This window comes from Pollicipes pollicipes, unplaced genomic scaffold, assembly GCF_011947565.3.
Source record: "Pollicipes pollicipes isolate AB1234 unplaced genomic scaffold, Ppol_2.1 Scaffold_2543;HRSCAF=2982_pilon_pilon_pilon, whole genome shotgun sequence".
Lineage (NCBI taxonomy): Eukaryota > Metazoa > Arthropoda > Thecostraca > Pollicipedomorpha > Pollicipedidae > Pollicipes > Pollicipes pollicipes.
Window position 1 is genome coordinate 44,210 of NW_023596133.1, and position 20,180 is coordinate 64,389.

Here is a 20,180-nt window from a genome sequence, read left to right on the forward strand (position 1 = left end):
GTTGATCGGATAGTGGGTACCTGCATACGGTAGCGCAACACTGGTTTGTACGTGAGCGACAAATGAACGTCATTTGCGTGCGTGCTTCATCGCTATCCTCGCGCCGGATAGCTTGCCCCGGATGTGGGAAACTAGCATTCCACTGCATTCATCAAGACACTTGCTCGTAGTGATACGTCCAATATACGTGAAACAAATGACCAGCTGAGGTTCTGAAAGGGTAAGGTAATATAGGTCGAATAATTGAAATGAAATAACACGCATGCATACGCTCCGTTTGCAGCGTGCTCCTTTTGTAAAAGCCCACTCTGGCCATGCCCCTCCCACGTCACTCGGCCGTAATTTTGCGACCGATCAAGCGGAGATCGCGTCCAACCTGTCCTTCTGCCTTCATGCAAATCTTTCGCCGATAAAATACCACTGAAAGCGGTTTGTATATTGGCCGCTCCTGGTGGGATGTGTACAAATGACGTGTGTGCATATAACCACCGATCTGCGAGCGGTAACGATCAAACAGAACTGGAGCATGAAGCGCACAAACCAACAAGTCAACACCAAACGAATGAATCATCACTAGACACAGCCCAGGTGGGGAGGGCGGCTCGCGGCAGCGTTCAACAGTTGTGTCCAACTGCCAGGAATAGTCCCTGCCCCGCGTTCAGGCAGTGCCGGTTAAGAATAGGTACATAATGCAAACCACGTAATACACAGCGAGAGAACTGACGCCACAGAACTCCACAAGTCGGAAAATCAGCCGGCCAGTTGCATCGGTTGCCCCAGTGACGTCATATGACGCGGTAGCGGCGGCCCGTCGCTCATCGGGGTTTCCGCCGCTGCAGTCGGCACCGAACGCACATCCCCAGCTCGCGACCCGAGCGGAGCTGCGGACGCGGGCGGCGCCAGGCACAAAGGGTGACATATACGGGGCCCGCCCGCACGCGGGATGGCAGGAGGGGCGGCGGGACGGAGTCACGCCGCTGGGGACGGGTCATTTCCGGCAGGGATCGGCGGCCTGCTGTTAGCGGTGTGCCAGCCCAGCAGTCGCGTGTGCACCAACTGAAGCTCATCCCACGATGAACCGACTCGGGCGCAGTACATGCGTTCGGGGTAAGAACCCATGGATGCAGCAATAATTACAAGCCCATGCTCCCCCCCCCCCCTCCCACCCAAGTGCGATACCAGTGCAACGCACCGCAGCGGCAAAAACAGCGCCAGCAGTGACTTCAGGCAGGCAGTTGGACCCATTTTCAGCAGCCCATTCGCCGTGTGGTGCTGAAATCATTTAACGACCGCCTCGCTCCTGCTGCTGGCCCGCTCCAGCTGCCTACGTCCCCGCGGTGACCAATCACATCACGGCCAGCGACGCGACCAACCAATCATCCCGGCGCCGACGCTGCAGCCACCAATTGTGACGGCGTTGGCGCCGCAGCCACCAATCGCGATGCAACCGGCCGACGCAGCATCCCACCAATCAAGACGCGGCATGAGCTCGGCCGCCCAATCAGCGTCGTGCGGCGACGCGGCCTTGGCCGCCGCGGGGCGCGGTTTGTACTGTCGGCCGCTGCTGCGCCGCGGCGGCGCTCCTCTCAGTGGCCGTTGGCGAGCGGCTCGGCCGGCTCGTTCAGCAGCAGCGGCGGCATAAAGCGGCGCCCCGCCACCAGCGGCTCGAGCGCCTCGCCCGCGTACGACACGAGCGGAGAGATCTCGCAGATGACCGGGTCCTCCCACTTCACCCACGACTGCTGGCTGCAAAGGAACGGCGCCGTCAGCAGACGGTCGGGCCGGCACAGCATGTGTGACGTCACGCCGACAAGGGCGGGCTCACCAGCAGGGTAGCGCAGTACAACGTGTTGTCCGACGACAGTGACATAGCCAAAGCCTAGAATTCGACTTCCATAAATTTAGTTAGCAATATCCGGCTGGCGAACTGGCATACGCATGTGCAGACACACTCCTTGATTCGTCTGTCTGTAACCACGTCAGTAAAATTTGCTGACAATGGAGCTTTCAAACGTCCCGCAGCATCCATCGAGAACATTTCGCCTGGATGGAAGCAAATCACGCGCTGCAGACGGCGCATGCCACGAGCGCACGCAAACGCCAACACCCGACACTGCACGGCCCAGGTGTGCACCGCACCACACCCGTGCAATGTCACCGATCAATGCAGCTGGCGGCCAGCTGGCTTACGAACTCCAGCAGCGCGGCGCGGCTGCCGACGACACCGCACAGCCGCGTCCCAGTCGCAGGTCCCGGTCGGGCCCGACGGCTTGCGTGGCAGTCAATGAGTGTGGCGATCGGTCTCCGGCACTCACCCCTTGTTGTTGTTGGCCTCGGAGTGTTTGGTCGACTCGACGCTACCGATGCACACGGCGAGCCGTTAGTGAGAGGGCGGCGGACGCTGACAGCGACGCAGCGGAAGGGCAAACTCAGGGAACAAAGGACGAACGGCAATATGTTCTGGCGCCACTCGCATGGCCACTACGCATTATACAGTGGCAAGCCAAAGCAAGCGCCAGCTACACAGATGAAGCGTAAAAAGCATGGCAAACGCAACAACGCAAGAACATATAATGCAAGAACGCTTAGAAGAGCAGCGAAGAGTTAGGGCATACACAGTTCCGGATGCACCGGTTCTATGTTCGATACGCCGGTTCTATAAGGCGCATTCATGGATAAGTCGTGCAACTGGCCAGATCGCGGGAATCACACCGGTCTGCGAAACCTGCTCGAGCAGCTACAGGCGTCGAAACTTACCGACGACATCAGCACGGCACGTGAGTTCTGTCCTGAGAATCCAGGGATCGCGAGGGTCCCGCACCGGAGTGTGGGCATACTAACCTGCCTGACTAATAATGGTCCGGGGCAGTGTGCCGAACAACATACAGTATGTCGCACGGCATACAGTATGCCGCCCCAAACATCCGTGGGACGGTGCCGCCCCTCTGCCTGGCCAGCCGCGGCCCAGCTTCGCTGCGGACCAGCGGGGCCGGGGGACCCCCTGCCGAGCACGCCGCCGCCGCCTCTCACCCGGGTATGAGTGGGATGGGCTGGCCATCCTCGTCCACGAACTGCCCTCCTGAGGCGAGCACATAGCGCTGGTGGAGCGAGCAGAGCGCCAGGCGGGCCGTGGTGGGCGTGTCCTTCTCGGCGCCGTCGGCGTTCTTCAGCGGCGAGAACTCGTCCTCGCGCAGCACCTCCCAGACGGCGAAGTTCCTGCGCCGCGGCGGGCGCCACTGTCACCAAACACGGCCGCGGAGGACACGGCCCGCAAAGGCACCTCAGCTCACACCAAGGAGCTTTTAAGGTATTGCGCCTACATGAAAGATAAACATCGCACCGAGACGGGTGCCACAGCGCGGAGGGAGAAGCAACAGAGCGCGTGGCATCCGTGCGAGTTCCTATTTCCCGCCGAGGACCTTTCACAAGGTACGAGCGACACAGACGAATGTCACTGTGACGGCACAGCGTTTATGTGTAGTGGAGGGCTGTGGGAATGGGAGAGTAAATAGGACACTTTCAGCGTACTACGAATATCAGTTCTCAGAACAAAGACATAGCTTATTTGGCACCTAGCAGGCAGGAATTCGAGAAACATAACCATAAATGTTCCGCTTATAGCCAGCGTGGCCTGGCCGACAGAATACCATGGTCGTACTCTGATGACTTTAACCTGACAATCACACAAGTCGAAGCCATGAAAAAGCAGAATCTATTTCTCATCGCTGACGTGCATGACCAATGCAGGATGCTAAGCTTGTTGCGGACGCTACAGTCAGATCGGGTAATACAGATCCTTTCAACTGATGAACGGGTATAAGCACACAAAGAATCAAAAGGACAATCTCAAATCCTCTTGCGCTCTACGTGAACACGACACTCACTTGGAGAACTGGAACACGTCGAACACGAACTTCTCCATCTTGATGCCGTTGGGCCGGTCCGGCTTCTGGGTCTGCCCCGCCTCGTCCACGTATGGAATCTTCTTCTTGGCCACATGGTGCAGCAGCTCAGTCTCGTGCTCCCTGGTGACACGTGCGGCCCGGCTGGTGAGCGAGCCCGAGGCGGCTGGGCGCACAATGCACGTGACAAGTGCCGTACACCACGCGGTCGCCCGCGGTCGTTACAGCACCGCACGTCACGTAGCTAGTGGTCGGGCCGGGCCCCAACCTAAGAGCTCGTGTCTGTACTTGCATTTTAACAGAAATACGTGAAGAGCATCAGCTGTGAATCTACTAATTTCAAATATGCTGCTTATCTGCGCTCTTTCATCACTAATATATGTTTGAACATATTACATTCCGACCCTTTCAACAGAGAAACAAACTTCAAAGCTTGAAAGATTGAACATACGGTTACTGTCACGAATTCCAGGCCAGCTTGTCAATAGACGCAGTACGCTAATGATTACAAATTGTGCAGCACAAGCACCTGGTACGAACATTACGAATAAAACCATCACCACGTCAGGCTATTTGAAACAGTCCTGGAGCGTGCGTCCAGCCAGCACGTTTACCGTCAGCCCGGACAGGACAGCTGCCGGACATCTTCTGGGACTGATCGGAGTAAGCAGGACCAGTATGGGACAACCCGACCACCGTCTGCACATAACGGCGATGACGGCGGTCCCGGACGGCCGCGAGCGTAATTTACAACCCTGACCGAGGACGACCGAGGTGGCGGGTGGCCACGAGCGTAATTAAAAGCGCCGGTCGGTGATCAGCACTGCCTGTGGCAAACACACCCGATAACCTATCTCAGGACCGCGCTGGACCGGCGCGCTCGCGCCGCCCCTCCCCGCCACCTGCGGGAGGGTCACACGGTCACCAGAGGCGCGCGAGACCCCACGCCACGCCCACTGCGGAAGCAGCGGCGATGGAGCCGAGGTCGCCTCAGCAGCAGACACGTGCGTGACGTCCAGCCAACACCGGGCAGCGGGCCGGCGCTAACCCCCCCCCCCCCCCCCCCCCCGCCACACTGAGCAGGACACGGGCGCGGGAGTCTCCCACCTGACAACGTAGCGCAGGAAATCGGCCGTGAAGAAGTGGTTGCAGATGGAGCCGGCCGAGAACGTCAGGCGGCCGTCGGGGTTTCGCCTCTGGGCCGTCTTGAGCGTGATCTCCGAGTACTCGACCACCTGGTAGTGGCCGTCCACCTGGCAGACGACGCCCACCGCCTCCGTCGGGAACGCCTTCTCCACCACCTGGCGGGGGCGCGGGGAGGGGAAGCCGTCAGACGTGGAACGTACGGCGCACTGGCGGGTGGGGCCGCCACGCTACGTGAGTGACGTAACGTAACGGCCCCAAGCACGTTGTAAACTGAGATGTCTACATCGACTGGATGCCGTGCGCTGACGGCAGTCTGGGTCTTAAGGCCTTCTAAAACCAGATGAACGCTGCATGTGGATTACTTGTTGGAGCTCACCATAACGCCGCGACTTGGTCATGTGGCCCCGATCCATTTTGTTCCGATGACTAAAGCGCATAATATAGCTCCTTTTATCATGGCAATGGGCGTTGATGCATGAGGTGAGCACGTAGCGCTGCCTCACGAAATCATCATCTGTCGTTGATCCGCGGTCCATTGAGTGGTTGACCCGCACGCACACACGAGCCACACGACCGAGCCCCTCCGTGGCGGTCTCTGTGATCACCGAACAGCACGCGCCAAGGGGTCACAGTCCGGTCGCGCGGGTCGCAGTGACTAACCCCCATCACCGACGTTCAAAGCCCCGCCGGCCGCGAACAACGCCCGAAGACACCGTCTGGACGGGGTCACGACCCGAGCGTCCCGCGGTGGATCGAGTGGCAAGTGCGCTGTCCGTGCACGCCTGGTGTAATCCAAACAGACGGGTTCCGCTTTCATAACCGATCGATAAGGCGGACGAGTCTGTCTGAAATCAACTCTGCACAAACAGCGCTGGCGCACGTGCTGCGGGTTCAGCGGCCTGCCCGCCGTCCACGCCAGGCCGGGTGCTCAGGAGATCCCTGCCTGTCCCGATGGACGGCTGCCGCGACACCGACGCGACAGTGGCTTCAGCTCGGCACTTCTAGAACGGTGTCATTTCGGGGTTGGATGTCAGCTGACCGTCGCAAAGGGGACATTTGAGCCACACACACTCACCTGTGATGTAAGCGACGCGTCCCACTGCTGTCTATCTAATAAGAGCCATTTTCCCAGACACATCCGGCGAAATACTGAAATTCAACTCAACTTACCTCGCTAGGTCTTCCTCCAAAGTTATCAAACCGGACACCAATATCACAATCGATCACGATTATCGCCATGCGCATCCGCCCGCGGAAGCATGGGCGAGTTTTCGTCACCCACCTTTTACCCAGTATGTTTACAGAACAGGTACGATCAATGATTGAAACATTTTCAAAACAAATATAATTCCCTACTCGATGATGTAGTAGAGTAACAGAGCTCAAAATTACGGAACCACGTATCAGCATCACATAACAAATCCCAATTACTCAGGTTTGACCAAAGGTGGTAGGGTGCAAAAGTATGGGCCCAAACACCAGAAATCGCGAGCCAATACCGAAAATCGTGATCCCACCCGGGACATTCATCAGCCAAGTTTCCCACAAGGACACTTACACAGCAGGAAAACAAGAACGGTACGCTATGGTCGCAGATTGGTTTTACACTACGCTACTCAAATATGACACCATAGTTGTTAATGAGCCCATTTCTTTCATTCTAAAAAATAGATGCTCTGGTTGTCTCTGTCCGCATAGGTTCAGCATTTGTCATTACTTTTGAAATAAATAAAAAATTGTCTAGCCGCCATATCCTGCTGGACACATTTGACGATCATGGAACCGATTTTTCACCTTACCGCTTTCGGTGTGCACTACTGCAGGCTAGTAGTCAATTTCGAAACACACAGCCAAGGTTGTGTTATTCTCTGGCCATGTCACGAGCGCGTCCACATGTCACGATGCACGTCACGTTACGTCGTACGTCCAGACACGATATCGTCACCGTGAGTCGACCCTTACCTCCCATGCCCCCTCCCCCCTTCCGCCGACGCTCAACACGCTCACCGCCGCCTGCTATCTCACCTTGGCACCGCAGTCAGCCCCGCGCGAGATGCAGTAGCCCATGAACACGGGGTCGGCCATCTTCACCAGGATGTTGTCCACGCAGTAGACGTGCAGGTACTGGACGCCGCGCTCGGCCATATCCTGCAGCATGTTCTCCCGCTCCAGGGCGCGGTAGAGGCCACCGTTGCCGTCTGGCGCGTGCGCCACCCGGTCGGGCGCCTCCAGGATGATCTTGCCGTCGAAGCTGAAGCACGGCAGCGTGCCCTGCTCGAAGAACACCAGGTCCTGCTTGTCCAGGCCGAAGAAGTCGTTCTTCTCGAAGAAGCGCACAGTGGGCTCCTTGGTGGACTCGCTGGTCATCACGTACCACGTGATGCGGCCGCCGGCGCGACCCGTCCGCTCGGCGGCCAGCCGCTGCAGCCGACGCACGCGCTCCGACTGCAGCTGGTACAGCGTCTTGCGCGACGGCAGGCCCACGTCGTACATGCCCTTGGGGTAGCTGACGCCGAGGCGCGTGCCCTGACCGCCGGCCAGCAGCAGCACGCCCACCTCACCGCGCGAGACCGCCTCCAGCCCTGTAGAGAGCGGCCGCCATGCGTGAGCACGCCGGGGAGGGGTGCGCTCCACCGGAGCATAGGGAGAGGATCTCCAGACCTGGAGGCGGCAGTCGCTGCACGTGAACTCGAGGACGGAGAGGCGGCAGCGGACACATGTGACGACAGACGGGGAGGGGACGCACCACAGCAGGCCCAGGGGGAAGCCTACGGGCCTGAAGGCAGCGGCAGGCACACGCGACAAGCACATCCAGCAGCTATGCCCCTACCACAGGCCACCGTGCCGCCAGAAGAACCTGGCTCAAGAAGCCCGCTGGGATGCAGGCGATCACTCTTTTCACGGTCGTTGGACTGTTTGGCGTGATGGTTGTACGAGGCATCGTGGTCAGGCAGCACCCAGCTGCCCATTAGGAAGCGAATTCTGCACCACGCCAAGATTAATTCTCGAACGACTTCACTGCGTGTCCTGCCCAATTTAGCCCATGCAGATGCGTAGCGAGGATGAAGGAACACCTGCGCCTGCCTTGAGGACATTCAGAGGGGACGGATCTTTGGATCAATAGTGACCAAAAACAGCACTTCACGAACAAAGCCAACACCTGTGCCAGCATCATGCGCCATTGACGACAGCAAAGCCCGACACTATCCACCCATCGACGCATCAACATCAGAAAAACATGGTAAAAAAAATCGCGGTCACAGGGGGTGCCACAGAGTGACACCGAACTGTCGGGTGGTCACACAAAGTGTATGTCGGGTGGGGGTGCATTAAGCACCGCTCGATTTGGCGCGCTGCCCCCCCCCCCTCCCCAGGGGGGAGTGTGTGAGGAGCCCACTTTCGACCCGTCGCCCAGGTGCGACGCGGCGTTTTATGCGCCGCCCACCCCGGCAGGTGGTGAGCGAGCGGCGGCCCCGGCCGGCGCGGGACGAGTCCCAGGCCCGTGCGGCGGCGGCGGCGGTGGCGGCAAGGGGTACGCGTTCCATAGGACGAGACTTGGCGACCGCACGTCGTCAACCTCCAGTCTCTACCACTGTGAATTGTTGTGAATTGTCGGTGATGCCGGTGGATTTCCGCCATCGGGCGCTGACATCTGGAATTTCGTGCCGGCGCGCCCCCACCACCGGGACCCGGGTGCCCGGTAACACACATCGGCGAACCCCACGCCCGCGCCGGCGCCGGGTCTGACACCCCCGCCGCGGCACGTACCGACGTCGTTGTAGCGCTGCAGCTCCTCGGGAGAGGAGCGCACCACCGAGCCGAACACGTCGGCCGGCACCGGCTTCAGCCGGTCGTCCAGCTTCTCCTGGTCCTCGGCCTCCTCCAGCGTGCTCCGGTAGAACGCGTTCACCTCCGGCAGGTCGATGCTGTCGGTGGAGCGGCGCTCAGTCGAGTGCGCGGCAAGAGGGATAAGCGACACATGCACCTACGCTACCTGTACTCAGCAACAGCATGCAAGAACACGCGCATCGTGGGGCCATGCCACTACCCTGTAAGAATCCACAGTGATGGAGCACTGGCTGAGGTTTCGGAGTTTAGGCGACGATCAAATAAGGAAGTAGGCTGGATCGAGGCAGCCTCATCCCATGACTATCACCGTCGTCCGACCTCAATCAAGCGGACAGCCAGGACTGCGGCCTGTATGTTCTGCGCCAAGGCCACCAATGGTGATGTTCGCTTCTCGACAGCAACCGGGACGCCACGAGGCGAGAGCGGGACGCGGACAGGCGCTCATGTCGAGTTCAGCTGTCCGCCGGCTGAGGAGGTCCTGACGGGGCGGGGAGGGGGCGGGGCCGGCAGCAGGGGCGTCAACACAGGTGGGGCGGCCACCTGATGCGGCACGGGCCGGCAACGAATCACCGCCCCACTCTGCACGGAAAAACTGCAGGGAGAGGGTTTCTAATATCAGCAAGCTGCCGACAGCATGCTACTTTCGACTGATGCGTCCTGACAAAACTAAGATAAGAAGACGTGACTCTAGCACCGGTAACCTTCGATCTGTGACTGGTACCGGCTTCTCCTGCCAGGCCTTAGCCTGCAAGCGATCAAGGGGTGACCACGTGTTGGCTAAACACCCCGGACGGCCATGACACCGGTTCTGCCGCTGAGCGCCTACACCGGTGAGCTCCGCTGCCTCGCCCGCTCCCTGGCCGTCATCGCCCGCCCCAGCCTGCCGCACTCACCCTCTGAGGTCATTGTAGAGCTTGCGCTGCCGCTGCGGCTCCAGGTCCGACCAGAACCGAAGCACGTGCTCCTGGCCGACCTTCTCTAGGTCGGCGCGCAGACTGTCCACGTCCATGCTGTCCTGGAGCGACGCCGGATGTCAGGAGAGCACACACAAGACGACGTCGGCAGGAGCACGCGCGCCGCTAGCGTAGTGCGACCGTGCTGACACAGATCACGGGAATGGTGGAGGAGACGTGCCTGAGCCCCCCAGTGGTTCGTTTCCACCTCTCGTTCGTACGCTCCTTCGTGCAGGTTCTGCAGGATACAGAGCTGGCGGGATCCTAGTGCTCATGACTGGCACAGTACAGCAATACAAATCTACCAACGACTGGGAAACGATCCCGCTCATCTGCGACGGTGGAGCGCTCCCAGCACGACACCCGTTCCCATGCTGGTGCGGTCCGTCCCCAGCAAGCATGCCACTGTCTCACTGCTGGTGTGGTTCATCCGCAGCCGCAGCTGCCCCCTCCACTTTCTCCTTAGATGACACCAAGTCCTAGATGCATTTAAAGGGAGCAGGAAGGCCGTAGTACGTGGGAAACTACCGACTGGAGCAGCTGGGGTAGGCCGTGTATAGGAAATTTCTGTCTGGAGCAGGGGTGGCCAGTGGGTGAGGACACCAGTCTGGGGCAGGGGTGGGCCGTGTGGAGGAAATTACTGTCTGGAGCAGGGGTGGGCCGGAAATGACAGACTGCCGCTGGGGCAGGGGTAGGCATAAATGGGAGATTACTGTCTGGGACAGGTGGCAGTGCGGAGGAGATTACTGTCTGGAGCAGGGGCGGGCCGTGTGTAGAACATAACTGTCTGGGACGAGGGTGGGCCGTGAGTGGGAGATTACTGTCTGGAGCAGGGGCGAGCCGTGTGTAGAACATAACTGTCTGGGACGAGGGTGGGCCGTGAGTGGGAGACGCCAGTCTGGAACAGGGGTGGACCGTGTGTAGAATATTACTGTCTGGGACGAGGATTGGTAGTGATTGGGAGATTGGTAGATTGGTAGTGAGTGGGAAATTACTGTCTGGGACAGGGGTGGGCTATGAGAGGGAGATTACTGTCTGGGACGAGAGAAGGCCGTGAGTGGGAGATTACTGTCTGGGACGAGGGTGGCCGTGAGTGGGGGACGTCAGTGTGGAGCAGGGGTGGGCCGTGAGTGGGAGACGCCAGTCTGGAGCACGGGTGCACCGTGTACAATATTACTTTTTGGGCCTAGGGTTGACCATCAGTGGGAGATTACTGTCTGGGGCAGGGGTGGGCTGAGTGGGAGATTACTGTCTGGGGCAGGGGTGGGCTATGAGTGGGAGATTATTGTCTGGAACAGGGGTGGGCCGTGAGTGGGAGATAACTGTCTGGGGCAGGGGTGGGCTATGAGTGAGAGATTATTGTCTGGAACAGGGGTGGGCCGTGAGTGGGAGATTACTGTCAGGGGCAGGGGTGGGCGAGTGGGAGATTACTGTCTGGAGCAGGGGTGGGCCATGAGTGGGAGATTACTGCCTGGACGAAGGTGGGCCGTGAGTGAGAGATTACTGTCTGGGACGAGGGTGGGCCGTGAGTGGGAGGCATCAGTGTGGAGCTGGGGCAGGTCGTGAATGCGAGATTACTGTCTGGGGCAGGGGTGGGCTATGAGTGGGAGATTGTTGTCTGGAACAGGGGTGGGCCATGAGTGGGAGATTACTGTCTGGAACAGGGGTGGGCCGTGAGTGGGAGATTACTATCTGGGACGAGGGTGGGACATGTGTGGGAGATTTCTGTCTGGAGCAGGGGTGGGCTATGAGTGGGAAATAACTGTCTGAAGCAGGGGTGAGCAGTGTGGAGATTACTGTCTGGAGCAGGGGTGGGCCGTGAGCGGGAGACTACCGTCTGGGGCAGCTGGGGTGGGCTCTGTAGAAGAGATTGCTGTCTGGGACGAGGGTGGGCCGTGAGTGGGAAATACTGTCTGAGGCAGGGGTGGACCATGAGTGAGAGACACCAGCCAGGGGCAGGGGGTGGGCTGTGAGTGGGAGACTACCGTCTAGAGCAGGGGTGCATCGCGTACAGGAGTCTCCGCTTAAAGCACAGACTGGTAGCCCGTGCGTGACTCCTGTGGGCGGGCAGACCCACCCCTGGTCCGGGCCGTGCTCGGGGGTGCCTGTCCAGTGTTCGGGGCTAGTGCACTTGTTTACGGGGCGGCTCGGCGGCGGCCCTACCCCAGGCGTCACCCCAGGGCTCTCACGGGAAGGGGAGCCGACGGCGCGGGCGATCCTGACCGCCACGGGCAACGTCGGCTCAAGGTCACCGAGCGCGGCGCGCTCCCGTACCTCATGACGCCGGCGACCGGGGTCAAATGGAGCGAACCCGTGAGCGGGGTCAAATTGAATGGGGTGCATTGGAACGGATTGGGCTCACGGTAGCAGGTAGTCTCAACTTCACAGTAGCACCGTATGGACTGTACAAGGCGTTAAGCAAGGCGTACCAACGCCTGATTGGTGATAAGCGGGGAAGGAGCACGGGGAAGCCAAACATCGCTGCCGTTGTTTAAAAGGATGGCACTTTATCGCGCCCAGATCCAGAGATGAGCAAACATAAACGGTGGAAAAGAATCCTGTACGTTAAGCGGTTTGCTCATCGTTCCTGAGCGCATCAAATAGCCAAGTGATGGTGCGTCAGACGTGATGCCGTCTTTAGATTTCTATTCGTTCTGCATAGAAAAACGGACATCAAAAATCACATTCAGTGCCATAAAAGATGGAAAAGTATACCCTAATGCGCCATCGTTTCGAACAACTTCAAGGAAACCTCTGCTAGGCTGGGTCAAACGAGCACCGTCATTATGTGAGCAATTCCCTGCTTTCCGACTCAATATACAATGGGAAAAAAATGGAACGACACCCAACCGTCGTCTATAGCTTCTCCCAGGTCCCGCCAGAGAAGGTGATATCGGAATCCCATTTATCGCGACCCTCATACCCAGGCCAAGCAGAAGAAACAACGGAAACATACCACCACACCGTCATCAACGTAATACCCTTTCACACCCACTCAAAAAAGTAGCTACGTTGCGGAGGCGCCCAGCGAGAGCAGCGACCGCCTCGAGCACGGCGTTGCACGCTGTGCCGGGCGACACCTCCGCGCGCCACAGCTGGGAGCTCCGCACCTGCCTGTGATCGCCTCCTGCGTCCCCGCACTCGTAACAGACCAACGCACGCGCACGGCAGCGATCCGGCCCGGCCGCCCGCCGCGCCGTTATATACTAGAAACGAGCAGGGTTATCGCCGTCGACCGCCCCGACACCTACCGGCGCCGGACTGAAACAGTCCCGGGTCGGCGCGGCTCGTTCGGCCCGCGGCACGTGAGGCCAGGCCCGTCGCTGCGCATGCGCGGTCATCCACTGGCTCCGCCACGGGTGGAGGGGGTGGGACGGCGTGCTTTCAACGATGCGGAATTGAACCTTACACAGATAGGCGTTGGCTAAAGAAGAAACATTTTTAAAGCCCTGAGCGCCCACCCAATAAAGTTGGGCCCATGGTGGGGCCCCCGTTCAGTAACGAAGCAGTCTTTCAAACCTCGGGGTACACCGACCGACAGATACTCGGACAGAACTTTTTACCGGAGACTGATCACCTTGGGTAATAACGGGGACATCACAAAGAAGTCAGTTAACCGGAAATCCCACGTACTTTCGATAACTGCGCGACGATAGCGACCACGATATGTTCTGACACTTTCATATGTAACTAGTATACATATATGTATCCTAATTTTCCGTTCGGAAAATGGCCCAATGTCACAAAGCTGTTTGGTTTTTTAATAAAGACGTCAACGATCTTTAATACCCGGCTCAAATTTTGCCGAGATCCGCACAGCGTAGTTGTATCGGAGAACATCACTTATACCATGTAGCGGCTTCAACTGGAGTTTCCAATGAAAGTTTACTTTCAAATACGCGATGCATCTTACGATCGTGGTAAGTCTCCAACATCGTCTTTTGTGTGCTTGCCTTCAGTATATATGTATTTGTGTTCAACCCGTTAAAGCCAGGCCAGAATTAAGCAGTCCTAAAGTCATGGAACAACCACTGAAACAATACTCGGCTTAAATCTGAAAACGGGGGCGCATACAGAATTTCGCGATGTAGGGGGGCACAGCTCTGAAAACCTATCTAAGCGCGCCGCGGGCATCAAAACTGCTTGCATGGCGTAAAAGAATAACACGTGTTCCCAATCTGATTATTTTAATATGCCTCCACGAATTTGTGTATGAAAATTTATTCGCCACATGCTATCACATGCAGGAAGTTTGATTAATGGAGGGGGGTACGTCCTCTCGAAGGCCACTATATAAATAAGACTACTATAAGGGGGGAAAGGGAGCTAACTGCTGGCTCTTCGGGTCGACATTAAGAGCGCGCTGGTGACAACCGCGCTCGAGGCTCCCGTGGTCAAGGCTGGAAGCAGGACGCGCATCATACAACATGAACCCAACGCAACTGGATCACCGGCATACAGCAGAGAACTTGAAGGCAATTCCAGGTGGGGAGCATGACAGCTTTCGGGCATTTACGTATTGCTCCAGGGTAGTTCACCGGTGGCGGACATCTGTGCTGAATGAATATATCTTCCACCGAAATCAATTTTTGTTTCCTTTACATTCCACTCGCAATCCGCCCCTTCATTAATGAGGCTGGATAATATACGGCTGGTCAGGTCAGGTCAGTGACGACTTCAATTCACCAACTTGGGGGAGGCAACGCACTGCAGCCCGTTGTCCGGTTACGTTCAATTACGTTTCACACGATGGAAGATTGATTGCAAAATGTAACGAACGTAAATCGTGTCGCAAAACACAAACTTATCCTGGTGATGAATACACCATTTAACCTACTGTCAGAACGCCTGCATTCCATTTTTTAAAGATTTGTTCCGAACCCTCTGAATAGATAGATTTCTGGGATCAGAGCTCACGCTAAGCAGGGCTTGTTGTGTGAGCTCTGACCCGTACCACCCGATCGCATAATTCCATGTCAACGGCAGAATTTCGTGGCAAAAGCTTAACGTGTCGCATTGCTCGGCACGGTCCGTCCTGCCCTCTGACGTTAACTGACTTTCGGCGCGACCGGTGCCGCCGGCCGCGGGCCATACTTGTCAAGGGCAAATTGCGCGCGCCTAAAGCGACTAGAACCCACCGCGCCACGGGTGGGTGCATCGGAGGGCGGGCGCTCCAACCAACTGGGCCACCGGGACGGCAATTCGTGAATGACCTTCCGGATCTTCAAGGTTAATGCGAAGAATTTGGTATCAACAAGGCATCATGATCACGCCTCGAAGCAACGTGTTATTTTCTACAAACATGAGGCCGCAAGGGAGTGAATGTCGAGGAACGGGGAGGGTCACGCTGCCACATCACGACTGCTGCTATAAACATGGCTACAAACGCAGTGCTACCAGACCACATCTACGCCGCATAACTTCTACGGCTCAGAAATCCTACGGGCAGCCCCTGCACACAAAAAACCCTCGGGCGTAATATCTATGCGACGGTACTCGTATACGGCGAGACCACTACGGAAAATCCCACATGAAATCACTTACAATGATAAAACGTCCGTTGATTTAACGTCTACTGACGACACTTCCACGCCGCCGACGTTCTGCAAACAAAGCTCCTTCACGGCGTGATCGATAGGGATACAACTTTTATCAAACGAGAGCGTCGGCCGTCAAAACTGTTGCGGAAAAAGACATCGGCATTCCATGTTTACACGTGTTTTATCATGCACACATAGGAGCACGCGCAATCTTGCCTAGCAATGTTAGATTAGGTTCGGTTACGTCGCAGTAGTTCTCTTTTAGAAAGCGACAGAGTAATATCGGGTAGGGATTTTGTCTGCGCGAGTCTTGCAGCGTACAAAGTTTTTCCACGATATTTTTGCCAGTAGAAGAAATGCTGTGTGAGTTTTGTCTGCGCCAGTTATCACACTCAGCGGCAATACCTGGCATTCTGTGGCGCGTCGACTGCAAATGGTCAGGCAGCGTCGTGGCAATGTTGCACGGAGTTTTGCCGGTGGCTGCGGTGCCATGCAGCAGTTTTGTCACGAGCCGTCAAAGAATTGTACTGCGCACGAGCTTTCATCGGATAATTTTTTGTCGACAGACAACGGTGTAGAGTGGCAGCTTACGCCACATCAGCTTTGACATGTACCGCTAAATGGGAGTAAACGTTTTGCTAGGAGCCGTGTCGTGAGAATATGGTCGGCACCAGTTGTACCCAGCAGTTTCGGGGCGGAAAAGAAGAAAATCGGGCAGGCTCATAGCGAAATTCCGAATTCAAGCATTTGCTAAAAACATCCCAAAAACTCAAAGAACGAAATGGACAATAAGTGCCTGCCAGACTACGCTACCACGACGAACGTTTCCACTCGCAGCGCTGCCACCAGCGTACAAGACGTGACACAGGGAAAGTCAAGGAGGGGGGGGGGGGGGGGGCACGGCGCCGCCGGTCAACAGAGCGGCGCCCACTCGACCCACATCACAGGCCCATCTCCTGGCGACCGTGCGAACGAGGAGCGCCGCGCCAGATAGCGCACCCCGGCGCCATCAGGTCACCCTTCACTGGGCCGCGGCGCGGCATCCGTGGGAAGCGCGGCGCTCCGTCCCGCCGCACGCGCGCACTGGACACAGAAGAGGTGGGGCCGGAGAGGCAGAGGGCGCGGTATGGCGGGACACTCGGGAGAGCATGCGTGCTTAATGATCATGGCGGCGTGGACCAGCTGGCGTCAGGACTCCACGTGCATCACTTGTTTGTGACACAGCGTCACTCGGACAGGTCACCTGTTCACAGCCATGTAAATATGTTTCCCAATGCCATGATAACTTGCTGTAATGCATCTGACATTGCCACATTCCAGGCGTGCGTCGAAACTTTCATTCGATAACAGTGCATGAAAAAGTGACGTTTGTGTTTCTGTGCTTAAAGCAATGTTGTGATAGTAGAGATTGCCACTAGATCAAAAGCAGGATTTCGTGCCCCACAATGTCTCCAGAAGGTCATTTGTTAACCAAGTTTGTGCTGCAATACAAGGTTTTGCCTTTCACTTAGTCATACTCCGGAGTATCACGTTTCTTGGGCTACAAAAAGACTTACAAACATCCCGACATTTTTGACAAAGTTCGATAATCCCAACCGCGATACCAACAAGCCGAGACGCCTCACCGTCATGGTATTTGGGACGACCCGTGCGTGTAAATGCCGCCACTAAAAATGCTGGGCAAACCGGTCAAGTGTCGAGAACTCTATCTAATCTGATGCTTGAGGGCGCCGCACTTGGCGGGATCACCATCTTGACCAAACGCTGTTTGGCGCGCGCCTGACATCTCGTTGTTCCATTGACCCCAAAAGCACGGTGCACGCCGCCCCCATATTTACACGATGATGATAACAAGTCGGTCATCGACGCGTCCAACCGCAGCGGTCAAGAGCGCGACACGCACTTGCATGAATACGAGTACGCGTCTTCTATCGTTGCTTTCTACGGAGCGACAGCCGGGACAGTGAAGGAGGACTTAATGCTACAGCATGAGGTGTGGCCAGGAAGCAGTAATGGTGTAAGGCTGAGGGTATTTTTGTCGCATATTTTACGGCACATGGTCACGTCTTGACCTTACTGCAGGGCGCAAGTTTTCCGTCTTGTCGCTGGACGACGTTAATTAATGATGGTTAAACATCCACATGTCATTCAGTGAAGGTGATGACTTGGGCCTCAGCCCATGGGCCTTTAAAACTGTGTGGTTATTCAGTGACCTGTGCCATTTACTAATGCATATGATGACATATTGGGGCAAATGACCTTTGATGGAGCAGTGTAAGGCAATGAAGCAAAACATGTAAATTTGGGCCTGTTTTGTTTTCAGCACAATGCATATGTGATAGCAGGGAAAACAGTGTTGTAAGTGTTTGCATCCCAAATCACATGGTGATGGTACTGATTGTAAATGTGACTTGTGATGTGCCATATCAGTTCACATATGCCAAGCATTGTGTGCATAGGATGCACACCAATGTCCTGAAACTCACTGTGTTCTCTCCTGATGTGTCAACAGCAGATGTGCTCCTTGCTGCTCCCATGGCAAACTGGAAAGAAAAACAGATCCTATGATTAAATGAGTGGCTTACTTATGTCATGCTGACTTTGGCATATATAGATGGATAGATAGATACATAGATAAATATATATATATATATATATATATATATATAACTTATGGATGTGGCATGTCATATTAATTTACATGTATCAAGCCATGTATACATAGAGGCTACCAAAATGTCCCAAAAGCTATGGCTTCTCCATCTATGTGTCACTAGGAGATGTATTCCTTGCTGCTCCTATGTCTACCATCTATCATTCATACTGACCCTGAGGAAGATGCCGCAAAGTGCACTGAAATATAGGTCTATAAATATAAGTCATGAAACAAACATTCCTCAGAAACCACTGAAATCAAATTACAAACAACAATGTTAGGATTTTAAAACAGTTTTTGGCACTCTTGCGTAGGCACACATGATCTTAAACTCTGCTTCATGCCCCAACCTCGAGCAATGATCCCATGAGTGCAGGATGCATGGACCTTCATGATGAAAAAATGCCAAAGAGTAATCTATATGTTATTCTTCAACATTAAAACTGAGCTCTAGCAGTATTGGGAATAGAGATTTCAGGGAGCAGAATTCTGCTTGTCCAGAAAATGTTCTCTGAGCAGGCCTTTCTCTGCCAGTTGGCAAAAAGTCCATCCCCTGCACCAGATTTAGATGTTGGGCTTCTCACCCACATGTGATATACTAAGGGCTTGTGAATATATGCTGTGCATATACTCAACTTCTGTCTACGTGACAGCCAGCTGGACATGTTTAGCATAAGTTGCATACTTTGCAGAGTGATAATGGGTTACTACTACTTAGAGAGGTATTTCAGGTACTTGGCACTGTTGGGCCCCAATGTAAAACTGCTTGTGCAAAAGCATACCCTATCATTCTGAAGAAACACACATTTTGCTCTTTCCAGTGTACTTCTTCCTATCCACATTCAATGTATCCAGATGTCACCTTTGTTTTGTCCCTACCCTTCAATTTCACGTGGCTCGCAGAGATACTGCACAACCAATCGGCCTAAAACCCTGGAATGTTACGGCAGCTCCCACACAGGCATCTTCAGCCCTGGTTTTTAGACAAGCCAACGCCCGCTGTGCGGTGATTGATCTCCCTACCAACGCTTCAGCGAACGACTCGATGAAAGCATCACTGCTCCTTAAGGCATTGCATAACTTAAAATACAGCATGCGCATGACACACCAACCTATATGACTAACCGACAACTCCCCCGCTTCGGCACGGCAGTGAACGGAAGCCGACAACAATGTACTTCAGAGCATTCCTCAATATTCTTCAATTGGAGATGCTGCGTCAAATTGCGACCCACAATTGAAGCCAAATTATTTTGCAGCACGGGTAAAGATAAAAATACCGCTGAGTTGTGTATATCGGGTGTTGAATCGAACTTTGTTATGAATGGTCTCGAGTTTGATGAAATTTTATGTTCGAATATTCTTTGTAAATCAAAGTTTCATAAAAAGCTTAGTCTATCGTACGTCAGTACGCGAGAGTAGTCTATACGTACGTGAGTACGCGAGAGCTGCCAGCACTTGGGCTTCCATATAAATAATTGTTAGAATTAGGTATATATCGCCTTGGTAAGAACCTTACCATGACCTATCGGCTGCTTCTAACACCGTGCTTTCTGAGCTTCCGAGTTCGCTGAACAAAGCATGTACGTGCCTCAGTTCCGCCCAATCCTGCAGAACAAGGACCAGGCTGGACAGCTGTGAAGCATGGACTGTTTTCGTTGGTTCCGTCCGGCACAACTCTGTCCCGTCCGGTCCGGCCCTTGCCTAGATGCCTGGGACACTATGGACGACCAAAAACAGGCTGTCTATATTGTACTCTGTCCCGACCTGATCTGCCCGCCCGGTCCGGTCGGTCATAGTCGGTGGTCCATTCCTTGTCCTGACCGTGTCTGTCCGCAGTTCGGTGCTGGTCCTATACCAGCCGGCATTCCCAACTAGGAACCCTCGTGGGCTACAAGTGGACTATTATCTTAGGCTCGCTCTGGATTCCAGATGGGGCGCCCACATCATGCCTTATTGTCGCAACCAGCCGGCATTCCCAACTAGGACCCTCGTGGGCTACAAGCGGACTATTATTTAGGCTCGACCTGGGTTCCAAATGGGGCGCCCACATCATGCCTTATTTTCGCATGGACCAGGAATGTCCGTCCCTTGAATAATCCCATCGGACTTTATCACGTCAGGAAGAAATAAC

At 55.5% G+C, this 20,180-nt stretch overlaps 1 protein-coding gene across 7 annotated transcripts; it reads right to left on the reverse strand.

Moving 5' to 3' along the window:
- Nucleotides 1–1,171: 1,171 nt before the first annotated feature.
- On the reverse strand, nucleotides 1,172–19,206 carry LOC119097542 (UDP-N-acetylhexosamine pyrophosphorylase). 7 transcript variants are annotated; one of them, XM_037220617.1, is made up of 11 exons: nucleotides 19,172–19,190; nucleotides 17,877–17,933; nucleotides 15,395–15,453; nucleotides 9,791–9,912; nucleotides 8,817–8,974; nucleotides 7,074–7,630; nucleotides 5,010–5,203; nucleotides 3,885–4,025; nucleotides 3,031–3,216; nucleotides 2,316–2,357; nucleotides 1,172–1,746 (listed from the first exon to the last, which is right to left on the reverse strand). In XM_037220617.1, exons 4-11 carry the CDS (start codon nucleotides 9,904–9,906, stop codon nucleotides 1,587–1,589), a joined length of 1,554 nt encoding a protein of 517 aa, XP_037076512.1. In that variant the 5' UTR covers nucleotides 9,907–9,912; nucleotides 15,395–15,453; nucleotides 17,877–17,933; nucleotides 19,172–19,190; the 3' UTR covers nucleotides 1,172–1,586. The 7 variants fall into 7 exon arrangements, with proteins under 7 accessions (XP_037076512.1, XP_037076487.1, XP_037076495.1 ...); XM_037220592.1 differs by lacking the exon at nucleotides 15,395–15,453 and having other exon boundaries at nucleotides 19,172–19,206; XM_037220600.1 differs by lacking the exons at nucleotides 15,395–15,453; nucleotides 19,172–19,190 and adding an exon at nucleotides 18,926–18,985.
- Nucleotides 19,207–20,180: the final 974 nt, after the last annotated feature.